The sequence below is a fragment of the Hyperolius riggenbachi genome, chromosome 2, assembly GCF_040937935.1.
Source record: "Hyperolius riggenbachi isolate aHypRig1 chromosome 2, aHypRig1.pri, whole genome shotgun sequence".
NCBI classification, from domain to species: domain Eukaryota; kingdom Metazoa; phylum Chordata; class Amphibia; order Anura; family Hyperoliidae; genus Hyperolius; species Hyperolius riggenbachi.
This window is the reverse complement of record NC_090647.1, coordinates 8,870,653-8,884,459: the sequence shown is the minus strand read 5'-3', so window position 1 is coordinate 8,884,459 and position 13,807 is coordinate 8,870,653. Positions and strand designations below refer to the sequence as shown.

At 49.5% G+C, this 13,807-nt stretch overlaps 2 protein-coding genes across 2 annotated transcripts; both read right to left on the bottom strand.

The window, feature by feature from the left end:
- Nucleotides 1–5,291: 5,291 nt before the first annotated feature.
- Nucleotides 5,292–11,897, bottom strand: LOC137544564 (uncharacterized abhydrolase domain-containing protein DDB_G0269086-like). The gene is made up of 2 exons (XM_068265663.1): nucleotides 11,811–11,897; nucleotides 5,292–6,311 (listed from the first exon to the last, which is right to left on the bottom strand). Exons 1-2 carry the CDS (start codon nucleotides 11,895–11,897, stop codon nucleotides 5,292–5,294), a joined length of 1,107 nt encoding a protein of 368 aa, XP_068121764.1.
- A 147-nt stretch (nucleotides 11,898–12,044) lies between these two features.
- Nucleotides 12,045–13,310, bottom strand: LOC137544562 (ribosome-binding protein 1-like). Its single transcript, XM_068265662.1, has one exon. The coding sequence runs from the start codon at nucleotides 13,308–13,310 to the stop codon at nucleotides 12,045–12,047; it is 1,266 nt and encodes a 421-aa protein (XP_068121763.1).
- Between the last annotated feature and the right edge of the window lie 497 nt (nucleotides 13,311–13,807).

Sequence of the window (13,807 nt, the reverse complement as noted above, 5' to 3'; positions counted from 1 at the left end):
TGCCCGCTGATCCTGAGGTCTGACGCGGCAACTGGTAGGTGGGGTGGGGAGCGTGCCTGTCACTCGGGGGTCCCTGCTGTCACTCACTACCTAACGGGGGTCCCTGCTGTCACTCACTACCTAACGGGGGTCCCTGCTGTCACTCACTACCTAATGGGGGTCCCTGCTGTCATGCACTACCTAACGGGGGTCCCTGCTGTCACTCACTACCTAACGGGGGTCCCTGCTGTCACTCACTACCTAACGGGGGTCCCTGCTGTCACTCACTATCTAACTGGGGTCCCTGCTGTCACTCACTACCCAACTGGGGGTCCCTGCTGTCACTCACTACCCAACTGGGGGTCCCTGCTGTCACTCACTACCCAACTGGGGGTCCCTGTCACTCACTACCTAACTGGGGGGTGCCTGTCACTACCTAACTGGGGGGTGCCTGTCACTACCTAAACTGGGGGCTCCTGTCACTGCCTACACTGGGGGGCTCCTGTCACTACCTAAACTGGGGTACTCCTGGCGCTACCTTAACTAGGGGGCACCTGTCGCTACCTAAACTATCCAGGCCAGCCAGCCCAGCATCACCACCAGCCAACCAGCCCAGAATCACTATCAAAAAGGCCACAGCATCACCACCAGTCAGGCCAGCATTTACTTCAACCAGCCAAGCACAGCCCAGCATCACTGCCAGCCAACCCAGCCACAACATCGGCCACAGCATCACTGCCAGGCCTTTCAGCCCACACATCATCCCCAATCCAGCCAAAAACAGTATTGCCAGGTACAGCAGCCTGTAGAGGAGACTTCAGAACCCAGGTGAGAGGTGTCTACTATATTAAGGGGGCATTCTGCCTATTTATGTGAAATGCTGTCTATTTATGTGCCTCATGACTGCTGAATTTGTCTTGTTGGGGGCCTCATGATTGCTGAATTTGTCTTGTTGAGGGCCTCAAGATTGCTGAATTTGTCTTGTTGGGTGCCTCATGATTTGTTGGGGGCCTCATGATTGCTGAATTTGTCTTGTTGGGGGCCTCACGCTTGCTGAATTTGTCATGTCGGGGGCCTCACGATTGCTGAATTTGTCATGTTGGGGGCCTCATGATTTCTGAATTTGTCTTGATAGGGGCCTCATGATTGCTGAATTTGTCTTGTTGGGGGCCTCATGATTTGTTGGAGGCCTCATGATTGCTGAATTTGTCTTGTTGGGGGCCTCATGATTGCTGAATTTGTCTTGTTGGGGGTCACATGATTGCTAACTGTGAGACTATGGGAAAAGCTGAATCATCATCATATGAGACAATAGCATTAAACTTACTTTTTTTAGCTTTTTAAAACAGAAAATAAAACTGGGAGGTTCTGAAAAAATGAATATATTTTTTCAGGAGTAGGATGGATGAAATTTTTTATCTTTTCAGGTTTTCAACTTGGATTTTCCATAATGTTCATGTATGTGTTAAAACGTTTGTATAGTATTTAGTTTAAATTGCTGTTGCCACTTTGCGATAGATAAGTGACTTGTGGGTTGCAGTTTGGGCCTCCAAAAAGTTCGCCACCACTGTCCTAATCTAATGTACGATTGGCCCCACCCATGGCCACGCCCACTCACTGCATAACCACGCCCAATTTTTACAGCGGCGCGCTGCGCGCCGCAGAAAGCCCACCACCTAGTGCCCCCAGGTGCCAACGATCTGCAAGGACCCTAGCAACGCCCCTGCAGTATTGTATCTATTGTCCGTACCATGTATATTCTCATTTACTTTTTATGTCTACTATGCCCTGTCTTGTCCTGTCTCTGCCAATGCCATGTGCACCACATACAATTCTGGGTACGTTATCTGGCGTACTTGGCAAAATAAAGATGCTTCTGATTCTGATTCTAACATCTGGAAATATGCCTGAATAAGGGGACTACATTCCTGAAAGCTTGTGCTAACATCAGGAAATATGCCTGAAGAAGAAGACTAGATACCTGAAAGCTTGTGCTAACATCTGGAAATATGCCTGAAGAAGGGGACTAGATCCCTGAAAGCTTGTGCTAACATCTGGAAATATGCCTGAAGAAGGGGACTAGATCCCTGAAAGCTTGTGCTAACATCTGGAAATATGCCTGAAGAAGGGGACTAGATCCCTGAAAGCTTGTGCTAACATCTGGAAATATGCCTGAAGAAGGGGACTAGATCCCTGAAAGCTTGTGCTAACATCTGGAAATATGCACGAAGAAGAGGACTACATCCCAGAAAGCTTATGCTAACATCTGAAAATATGCCTGAAGAAGGGGACTACATCCCAGAAATCTTGTGCTTGCATCTGGAAATGTGCCCGAAGAAGGGGTCTAGATGCCTGAAAGCTTGTGCTAACATCTGGAAATGAGCCTGAAGAAGGGGACTAGATCCCCAAAAGCTTGTGCTAACATCTGGAAATATGCCTGAAGAAGGGGACTAGATCCCTGAAAGCTTGTGCTAACATCTGGGAATATGCCTGAAGGAGGAGACTAGATCCCAGAAAGCTTGTGCTAACATCTGGAAATATGCCTGAAGAAGGGGACTAGATCCCTGAAAGCTTGTGCTAACATCTGGGAATATGCCTGAAGGAGGGGACTAGATCCCAGAAAGCTTGTGCTAACATCTGGAAATATGCCTGAAGAAGGTGACTAGATTCTAGAAAGCTTGTGCTAACTTCTGGAAATATGCCTGAAGAAGGGGACTAGATCCTAGAAAGCTTGTGCTAACATCTGGAAATATGCCTGAAGAAGGGGACTACATCCCAGGAAGCTTGTGCTAACATCTGGAAATATGCCTGAAGAAGGGGACTAGATCCCTGAAAGCTTGTGCTAACATCTGGAAATATGCCTGAAGAAGGGGACTAGATCCCAGAAAGCTTGTGCTAACATCTGGAAATATGCCTGAAGAAGGGGACTAGATCCCTGAAAGCTTGTGCTAACATCTGGAAATATGCCTGAAGAAGGGGACTAGATCCCTGAAAGCTTGTGCTAACATCTGGAAATATGCCTGAAGAAGGGGACTAGATCCCAGAAAGCTTGTGCTAACATCTGGAAATGTGCCTGAAGAAGGGGACTAGATCTCTGAAAGCTTGTGCTAACATCTGGAAATATGCCTGAAGAAGAGGACTACATCCCAGAAAGCTTGTGCTAACATCTGGAAATATGCCTGAAGAAGGGGACTAGATCCCAGAAAGCTTGTGCTAACATCTGGAAATGTGCCCGAAGATGGGGACTAGATGCCTAAAAGCTTGTGCTGACATCTGGAAATATGCCTGAAGAAAGGGGACTAGATCCCTGAAAGCTTGTGCTAACATCTGGGAATATGCCTGAAGGAGGGGATTAGATCCCAGAAAGCTTGTGCTAACATCTGGAAATATGATTGAAGAAGGGGACTAGATCCCTGAAAGCTTGTGCTAACATCTGGGAATATGCCTGAAGGAGGGGACTAGATCCCAGAAAGCTTGTGCTAACAAGGGGACTAGATGCCTGAAAGCTTGTGCTAACATCTGGAAATATGCCTGAAGAAGGGGACTAGATCCCCGAAGCTTGTGTTAACATCTGGGAATATGCCTGAAGAAGGGGACTAGATCCCTGAAAGCTTGTGCTAACATCTGGGAATATGCCTGAAGGAGGGGACTAGATCCCAGAAAGCTTGTGCTAACATCTTGGAATATGCCTGAAGAAGGGGACTAGATCCCTGAAAGCTTGTGCTAACATCTGGGAATATGCCTGAAGAAGGGGACTAGATCCCTGAAAGCTTGTGCTAACATCTGGAAATATGCCTAAAAAAGGGGACTAGATCCCTGAAAGCTTGTGCTAACATCTAGGAATATGCCTGAAGAAGGGGACTAGATCATGCTGCCGGCCACCTCCACATCTTGTGCCTCCCGCTCCAGTGTGATCGATGCCTCCGGTCTCCCGCGCCCCCGTCTGCCATCTTTCTGTCAGACTTTAGATTAGCGTCAAGAGGAGAGACCCACCCGTTGTGTCACATGCGGAAGTGACATCATCAGTCACTTCCTGCATTTGAAGAGCAGCGAGCGGGAAGTGTGCACCCTCTCTGTCTCTCCTCTTGCCGCAAATCTAAAGTCTGGTAATGGGCGGGGTGCAGGAGACCGGAGGCATCGAGCACCGGGACCCACAAGATGTGCAGGTGACGGACATGTGGGATACGGTAGCGTGGTGGGGGAGGGGGGGATTAGGCGTAAACTCAGAGCTTGCCATGGGTGCTATAAAGCCTTGATACGCCTCTGGGGCCGCGCGAATATCAATCTCTGGGTGTAAGAGCGGCTGCACAGGGTATCGCGTACTTAGCCCTTCATATAAGACCAAGACTTACTATACTATAAGACAAATAACATTTATATCGCGCTTTTCTCCTGGCGGACTCCAAGCGACAGAGCAGCAGCCACTAGGGCGTGCTCTATAGGCAGTAGCAGTGTTAGGAAGACTTGCCTAAGGTCTCCTACTGAATAGGTGCTGGCTTACTGATCAGGCAGAGCCGAGATTAAAACCCTGGTCTCCTGTGTCAGAGGCAGAGCCCTTAACCATTACACCATCCAGCCACCACTAGAGATGGCCCGAACCTTCAATTTTCGGTTTGTGAACCAGGTTTGCGAACTTCCGCAAAAGTTCAGTTCGCACGAACGTTCGTGAACTGCAATAGACTTTAATGGGGAGGCGAACTTTGAAAACTAGAAACACTTATGCTGGCCACAAAAGTGATGGAAAAGATTTTTCAAGGGGTCTAACACCTGGAGGGGGGCATGGCGGAGTGGGATACACGCCCAAAGTCCCGGGGGAAATTCTGGATTTGACGCACAGCAGAGTTTTAAGGGCAGAAATCACATTGAATGCTAAATTGCAGGCCTAAAGTGCTTTAAAACATCTTGCATGTGTATATGTTACGGCCAGAACCCGAAGTCTGGCCACTTCGGGTTCTGGCCGGTCACAACGCGAAGTGGCCGGATCATGCGGCCAATATAAGAAATGCTGCAGAATTTCAGACTTTGGCCGGCCAGAACGCGTTCTGACTAAATATGGCCGGCCAAGTCCCGAAGCTCACCTCTGTGCTGTCCCGCTCTCCATTCACTGCAAAGTTGTGCTGCTGTCCCCCGCTTTTCAATTCCCCGTTCGTCTCCCGTGTGCCCATCCATTTCCCTGTTTGTCCTCCAATTCTGCCTTCTGTCACACCGCTCCCCGCCGCCTTCCGTCTTGTTTCTCAGGACCCAGGAAGGCCTTTCCTGCTGCCCGTCTGCCGACGAAACAGCACCGGCTGGAGCCGCTTTCCCCGCCGCCTTCATTCTCGACTTTCAATGCTTCTCTTCATCTTCTTCCTGCTGGCTTCCTCCTCCGCCTTCTGTCTTCTCTCAGTCTTCTCCCCGGCACCTTCCGTCTCCACGTTCTGTCTTCTCTCAGTCTTCTCCCCGGCACTTTCCGTCTCCACGTTCTGTCTTCTCTCAGTCTTCTCCCCGGCACCTTCCGTCTCCACGTTCTGTCTTCTCTCAGTCTTCTCCCCGGCACCTTCCGTCTCCACGTTCTGTCTTCTCTCAGTCTTCTCCCCGGCACCTTCCGTCTCCACGTTCTGTCTTCTCTCAGTCTTCTCCCCGGCACCTTCCGTCTCCACGTTCTGTCTTCTCTCAGTCTTCTCCCCGGCACCTTCCGTCTCCACGTTCTGTCTTCTCTCAGTCTTCTCCCCGGCACCTTCCGTCTCCACGTTCTGTCTTCTCTCAGTCTTCTCCCCGGCACCTTCCGTCTCCACGTTCTGTCTTCTCTCAGTCTTCTCCCCAGCACCTTCCGTCTCCACGTTCTGTCTTCTCTCAGTCTTCTTCCCGGCACTTTCCGTCTCCACGTTCTGTCTTCTCTCAGTCTTCTCCCCAGCACTTTCCGTCTCCACGTTCTGTCTTCTCTCAGTCTTCTCCCCGGCACCCTCCGTCTCCACGTTCTGTCTTCTCTCAGTCTTCTCCCCGGCACCTTCCGTCTCCACGTTCTGTCTTCTCTCAGTCTTCTCCCCGGCACTTTCCGTCTCCACGTTCTGTCTTCTCTCAGTCTTCTCCCCGGCACTTTCCGTCTCCACGTTCTGTCTTCTCTCAGTCTTCTCCCCGGCACCTTCCGTCTCCACGTTCTGTCTTCTCTCAGTCTTCTCCCCGGCACTTTCCGTCTCCACGTTCTGTCTTCTCTCAGTCTTCTCCCCGGCACTTTCCGTCTCCACGTTCTGTCTTCTCTCAGTCTTCTCCCCGGCACCTTCCGTCTCCACGTTCTGTCTTCTCTCAGTCTTCTCCCCGGCACTTTCCGTCTCCACGTTCTGTCTTCTCTCCAGCTTCTCAGGACCCGGGGCCGCCTTTCATACTGACGGCTGCAGCTGCTTTCCCTGCACAGGTCCACTTTGATCGGGGGCATAGCGCCAACATGGAGGAGAGGAAGCAAAGCTGAGCCAGCCGTGGAGTTTATGGGGGCACTCTGCACTGAAGAAGCCCCAGGTACAGCTTTTCAGTCAAGAGGCATTGCTTTTTCTTAATACAGAAAATGACAGCTATGACATTCCCAGTGGAGGCACAACAGCCCTTAAGTGGACCTGAACCTTTGCACGGGACAGAAGGAACACATAGAGAAAGACCTCCTGTATGTATTTAGCAAGTTTAGCCTGTCTAATTCCTCCTCATCTGGGACCAATCAAAGTTATAATTTGATCTCTTCCCTGTGTCACCTGACTGCCACGGCAGATAAGCTAATTCGAAAGCACAGGATATTAACACTATTCCTGCTTCCATGAAAGCAGGAAATAGACACACTGCAGATTTATTGCAGGATTTCTATCAGGTGAATCAAAGAAATGCTTTTCTTTAAAAACATTATGCTGTATCTTTCAGAGCAGAGCGGAAGTTCCGAGTGCCATTCATGGTGCCGGACAGGACCCGGGATGTTCTGGGATTTGTGCATTTTGGACTTTGGCCGACTGATTTTGGCCGTTTCTAGAACTGGCCAGCCAATGTCAGAAATTCCCAGCATTTTGGACTTTGGCCGACGTCAAATCGGCCAGTTCTAGAAACGGCCGGCTAATTCTAGAATTGGCCGATTTCTGGTTTTGGCCGTAACATATACATCAATCAGGGAGTGTAATTACAGTTCTGCTTCACACTGACAGACCAAACTCACTGTGTAACGCACCGCAAACAGCTGTTTGTGTTGTGACGGTCGTGCTGGACTGGTGTGTACCATGGTGAGATTTACGGATAGTCGCTGGATTCCGCGGAATTAAGATTTCCGCGATTCTGGCCAGAATTTGGTGATTCCGCTCCGTTACGACGGAACGGAATTGCTATATCACTATATGGAATTCCGCAGACATTTTTTTTTTGCCACCAAACGAATTTCTGCCTAAAAATAAGAATTTCTGCTTGACAGACTTTCATATTCCACCCCTTTCCACCCTAGTGCCCCCAGGTGCCAACGATCTGCAAGGACCCTAGCAACGCCCCTGCAGTATTGTATCTATTGTCCGTACCATGTATATTCTCATTTACTTTTTATGTCTACTATGCCCTGTCTTGTCCTGTCTCTGCCAATGCCATGTGCACCACATACAATTCTGGGTACGTTATCCGGCGTACTTGGCAAAATAAAGATGCTTCTGATTCTGATTCTAACATCTGGAAATATGCCTGAAGAAGGGGACTACATTCCTGAAAGCTTGTGCTAACATCAGGAAATATGCCTGAAGAAGAAGACTAGATACCTGAAAGCTTGTGCTAACATCTGGAAATATGCCTGAAGAAGGGGACTAGATCCCTGAAAGCTTGTGCTAACATCTGGAAATATGCCTGAAGAAGGGGACTACATTCCTGAAAGCTTGTGCTAACATCAGGAAATATGCCTGAAGAAGAAGACTAGATACCTGAAAGCTTGTGCTAACATCTGGAAATATGCCTGAAGAAGGGGACTAGATCCCTGAAAGCTTGTGCTAACATCTGGAAATATGCCTGAAGAAGGGGACTAGATCCCTGGCTAACTGTGAGACTATGGGAAAAGCTGAATCATCATCATATGAGACAATAGCATTAAACTTACTTTTTTTAGCTTTTTAAAACAGAAAATAAAACTGGGAGGTTCTGAAAAAATGAATATATTTTTTCAGGAGTAGGATGGATGAAATTTTTTATCTTTTCAGGTTTTCAACTTGGATTTTCCATAATGTTCATGTATGTGTTAAAACGTTTGTATAGTATTTAGTTTAAATTGCTGTTGCCACTTTGCGATAGATAAGTGACTTGTGGGTTGCAGTTTGGGCCTCCAAAAAGTTCGCCACCACTGTCCTAATCTAATGTACGATTGGCCCCACCCATGGCCACGCCCACTCACTGCATAACCACGCCCAATTTTTACAGCGGCGCGCTGCGCGCCGCAGAAAGCCCACCACCTAGTGCCCCCAGGTGCCAACGATCTGCAAGGACCCTAGCAACGCCCCTGCAGTATTGTATCTATTGTCCGTACCATCTATATTCTCATTTACTTTTTATGTCTACTATGCCCTGTCTTGTCCTGTCTCTGCCAATGCCATGTGCACCACATACAATTCTGGGTACGTTATCTGGCGTACTTGGCAAAATAAAGATGCTTCTGATTCTGATTCTAACATCTGGAAATATGCCTGAATAAGGGGACTACATTCCTGAAAGCTTGTGCTAACATCAGGAAATATGCCTGAAGAAGAAGACTAGATACCTGAAAGCTTGTGCTAACATCTGGAAATATGCCTGAAGAAGGGGACTAGATCCCTGAAAGCTTGTGCTAACATCTGGAAATATGCCTGAAGAAGGGGACTAGATCCCTGAAAGCTTGTGCTAACATCTGGAAATATGCCTGAAGAAGGGGACTAGATCCCTGAAAGCTTGTGCTAACATCTGGAAATATGCCTGAAGAAGGGGACTAGATCCCTGAAAGCTTGTGCTAACATCTGGAAATATGCACGAAGAAGAGGACTACATCCCAGAAAGCTTATGCTAACATCTGAAAATATGCCTGAAGAAGGGGACTACATCCCAGAAATCTTGTGCTTGCATCTGGAAATGTGCCCGAAGAAGGGGTCTAGATGCCTGAAAGCTTGTGCTAACATCTGGAAATGAGCCTGAAGAAGGGGACTAGATCCCCAAAAGCTTGTGCTAACATCTGGAAATATGCCTGAAGAAGGGGACTAGATCCCTGAAAGCTTGTGCTAACATCTGGGAATATGCCTGAAGGAGGAGACTAGATCCCAGAAAGCTTGTGCTAACATCTGGAAATATGCCTGAAGAAGGGGACTAGATCCCTGAAAGCTTGTGCTAACATCTGGGAATATGCCTGAAGGAGGGGACTAGATCCCAGAAAGCTTGTGCTAACATCTGGAAATATGCCTGAAGAAGGTGACTAGATTCTAGAAAGCTTGTGCTAACTTCTGGAAATATGCCTGAAGAAGGGGACTAGATCCTAGAAAGCTTGTGCTAACATCTGGAAATATGCCTGAAGAAGGGGACTACATCCCAGAAAGCTTGTGCTAACATCTGGAAATATGCCTGAAGAAGGGGACTAGATCCCTGAAAGCTTGTGCTAACATCTGGAAATATGCCTGAAGAAGGGGACTAGATCCCAGAAAGCTTGTGCTAACATCTGGAAATATGCCTGAAGAAGGGGACTAGATCCCTGAAAGCTTGTGCTAACATCTGGAAATATGCCTGAAGAAGGGGACTAGATCCCTGAAAGCTTGTGCTAACATCTGGAAATATGCCTGAAGAAGGGGACTAGATCCCAGAAAGCTTGTGCTAACATCTGGAAATGTGCCTGAAGAAGGGGACTAGATCTCTGAAAGCTTGTGCTAACATCTGGAAATATGCCTGAAGAAGAGGACTACATCCCAGAAAGCTTGTGCTAACATCTGGAAATATGCCTGAAGAAGGGGACTAGATCCCAGAAAGCTTGTGCTAACATCTGGAAATGTGCCCGAAGATGGGGACTAGATGCCTAAAAGCTTGTGCTGACATCTGGAAATATGCCTGAAGAAAGGGGACTAGATCCCTGAAAGCTTGTGCTAACATCTGGGAATATGCCTGAAGGAGGGGATTAGATCCCAGAAAGCTTGTGCTAACATCTGGAAATATGATTGAAGAAGGGGACTAGATCCCTGAAAGCTTGTGCTAACATCTGGGAATATGCCTGAAGGAGGGGACTAGATCCCAGAAAGCTTGTGCTAACAAGGGGACTAGATGCCTGAAAGCTTGTGCTAACATCTGGAAATATGCCTGAAGAAGGGGACTAGATCCCCGAAGCTTGTGTTAACATCTGGGAATATGCCTGAAGAAGGGGACTAGATCCCTGAAAGCTTGTGCTAACATCTGGGAATATGCCTGAAGGAGGGGACTAGATCCCAGAAAGCTTGTGCTAACATCTTGGAATATGCCTGAAGAAGGGGACTAGATCCCTGAAAGCTTGTGCTAACATCTGGGAATATGCCTGAAGAAGGGGACTAGATCCCTGAAAGCTTGTGCTAACATCTGGAAATATGCCTAAAAAAGGGGACTAGATCCCTGAAAGCTTGTGCTAACATCTAGGAATATGCCTGAAGAAGGGGACTAGATCATGCTGCCGGCCACCTCCACATCTTGTGCCTCCCGCTCCAGTGTGATCGATGCCTCCGGTCTCCCGCGCCCCCGTCTGCCATCTTTCTGTCAGACTTTAGATTAGCGGCAAGAGGAGAGACCCACCCGTTGTGTCACATGCGGAAGTGACATCATCAGTCACTTCCTGCATTTGAAGAGCAGCGAGCGGGAAGTGTGCACCCTCTCTGTCTCTCCTCTTGCCGCAAATCTAAAGTCTGGTAATGGGCGGGGTGCAGGAGACCGGAGGCATCGAGCACCGGGACCCACAAGATGTGCAGGTGACGGACATGTGGGATACGGTAGCGTGGTGGGGGAGGGGGGGATTAGGCGTAAACTCAGAGCTTGCCATGGGTGCTATAAAGCCTTGATACGCCTCTGGGGCCGCGCGAATATCAATCTCTGGGTGTAAGAGCGGCTGCACAGGGTATCGCGTACTTAGCCCTTCATATAAGACCAAGACTTACTATACTATAAGACAAATAACATTTATATCGCGCTTTTCTCCTGGCGGACTCCAAGCGACAGAGCAGCAGCCACTAGGGCGTGCTCTATAGGCAGTAGCAGTGTTAGGAAGACTTGCCTAAGGTCTCCTACTGAATAGGTGCTGGCTTACTGATCAGGCAGAGCCGAGATTAAAACCCTGGTCTCCTGTGTCAGAGGCAGAGCCCTTAACCATTACACCATCCAGCCACCACTAGAGATGGCCCGAACCTTCAATTTTCGGTTTGTGAACCAGGTTTGCGAACTTCCGCAAAAGTTCAGTTCGCACGAACGTTCGTGAACTGCAATAGACTTTAATGGGGAGGCGAACTTTGAAAACTAGAAACACTTATGCTGGCCACAAAAGTGATGGAAAAGATTTTTCAAGGGGTCTAACACCTGGAGGGGGGCATGGCGGAGTGGGATACACGCCCAAAGTCCCGGGGGAAATTCTGGATTTGACGCACAGCAGAGTTTTAAGGGCAGAAATCACATTGAATGCTAAATTGCAGGCCTAAAGTGCTTTAAAACATCTTGCATGTGTATATGTTACGGCCAGAACCCGAAGTCTGGCCACTTCGGGTTCTGGCCGGTCACAACGCGAAGTGGCCGGATCATGCGGCCAATATAAGAAATGCTGCAGAATTTCAGACTTTGGCCGGCCAGAACGCGTTCTGACTAAATATGGCCGGCCAAGTCCCGAAGCTCACCTCTGTGCTGTCCCGCTCTCCATTCACTGCAAAGTTGTGCCGCTGTCCCCCGCTTTTCAATTCCCCGTTCGTCTCCCGTGTGCCCATCCATTTCCCTGTTTGTCCTCCAATTCTGCCTTCTGTCACACCGCTCCCCGCCGCCTTCCGTCTTGTTTCTCAGGACCCAGGAAGGCCTTTCCTGCTGCCCGTCTGCCGACGAAACAGCACCGGCTGGAGCCGCTTTCCCCGCCGCCTTCATTCTCGACTTTCAATGCTTCTCTTCATCTTCTTCCTGCTGGCTTCCTCCTCCGCCTTCTGTCTTCTCTCAGTCTTCTCCCCGGCACCTTCCGTCTCCACGTTCTGTCTTCTCTCAGTCTTCTCCCCGGCACTTTCCGTCTCCACGTTCTGTCTTCTCTCAGTCTTCTCCCCGGCACCTTCCGTCTCCACGTTCTGTCTTCTCTCAGTCTTCTCCCCGGCACCTTCCGTCTCCACGTTCTGTCTTCTCTCAGTCTTCTCCCCGGCACCTTCCGTCTCCACGTTCTGTCTTCTCTCAGTCTTCTCCCCGGCACCTTCCGTCTCCACGTTCTGTCTTCTCTCAGTCTTCTCCCCGGCACTTTCCGTCTCCACGTTCTGTCTTCTCTCAGTCTTCTCCCCGGCACCTTCCGTCTCCACGTTCTGTCTTCTCTCAGTCTTCTCCCCGGCACCTTCCGTCTCCACGTTCTGTCTTCTCTCAGTCTTCTCCCCAGCACCTTCCGTCTCCACGTTCTGTCTTCTCTCAGTCTTCTCCCCGGCACCTTCCGTCTCCACGTTCTGTCTTCTCTCAGTCTTCTTCCCGGCACTTTCCGTCTCCACGTTCTGTCTTCTCTCAGTCTTCTCCCCAGCACTTTCCGTCTCCACGTTCTGTCTTCTCTCAGTCTTCTCCCCGGCACCCTCCGTCTCCACGTTCTGTCTTCTCTCAGTCTTCTCCCCGGCACCTTCCGTCTCCACGTTCTGTCTTCTCTCAGTCTTCTCCCCGGCACTTTCCGTCTCCACGTTCTGTCTTCTCTCAGTCTTCTCCCCAGCACTTTCCGTCTCCACGTTCTGTCTTCTCTCAGTCTTCTTCCCGGCACTTTCCGTCTCCACGTTCTGTCTTCTCTCAGTCTTCTCCCCAGCACTTTCCGTCTCCACGTTCTGTCTTCTCTCAGTCTTCTCCCCGGCACCCTCCGTCTCCACGTTCTGTCTTCTCTCAGTCTTCTCCCCGGCACCTTCCGTCTCCACGTTCTGTCTTCTCTCAGTCTTCTCCCCGGCACTTTCCGTCTCCACGTTCTGTCTTCTCTCAGTCTTCTCCCCGGCACTTTCCGTCTCCACGTTCTGTCTTCTCTCAGTCTTCTCCCCGGCACCTTCCGTCTCCACGTTCTGTCTTCTCTCAGTCTTCTCCCCGGCACCTTCCGTCTCCACGTTCTGTCTTCTCTCAGTCTTCTCCCCGGCACTTTCCGTCTCCACGTTCTGTCTTCTCTCAGTCTTCTCCCCGGCACTTTCCATCTCCACGTTCTGTCTTCTCTCCAGCTTCTCAGGACCCGGGGCCGCCTTTCATACTGACGGCTGCAGCTGCTTTCCCTGCACAGGTCCACTTTGATCGGGGGCATAGCGCCAACATGGAGGAGAGGAAGCAAAGCTGAGCCAGCCGTGGAGTTTATGGGGGCACTCTGCACTGAAGAAGCCCCAGGTACAGCTTTTCAGTCAAGAGGCATTGCTTTTTCTTAATACAGAAAATGACAGCTATGACATTCCCAGTGGAGGCACAACAGCCCTTAAGTGGACCTGAACCTTTGCACGGGACAGAAGGAACACATAGAGAAAGACCTCCTGTATGTATTTAGCAAGTTTAGCCTGTCTAATTCCTCCTCATCTGGGACCAATCAAAGTTATAATTTGATCTCTTCCCTGTGTCACCTGACTGCCACGGCAGATAAGCTAATTCGAAAGCACAGGATATTAACACTATTCCTGCTTCCATGAAAGCAGGAAATAGACACACT

Excerpts from the sequence above, each read along its gene's own strand:
- LOC137544564 (XM_068265663.1), bottom strand. The coding sequence starts at position 11,897 with ATGGGCACACGGGAGACGAACGGGGAATTGAAAAGCGGGGGACAGCGG. Across the intron at positions 6,312-11,810 it reads GAGAGCGGGACAGCACAGAG|CTGGAGAGAAGACAGAACGT; the intron begins GTGAGCTTCGGG and ends GGTCCTGAGAAG.
- LOC137544562 (XM_068265662.1), bottom strand. The coding sequence starts at position 13,310 with ATGGAAAGTGCCGGGGAGAAGACTGAGAGAAGACAGAACGTGGAGACG.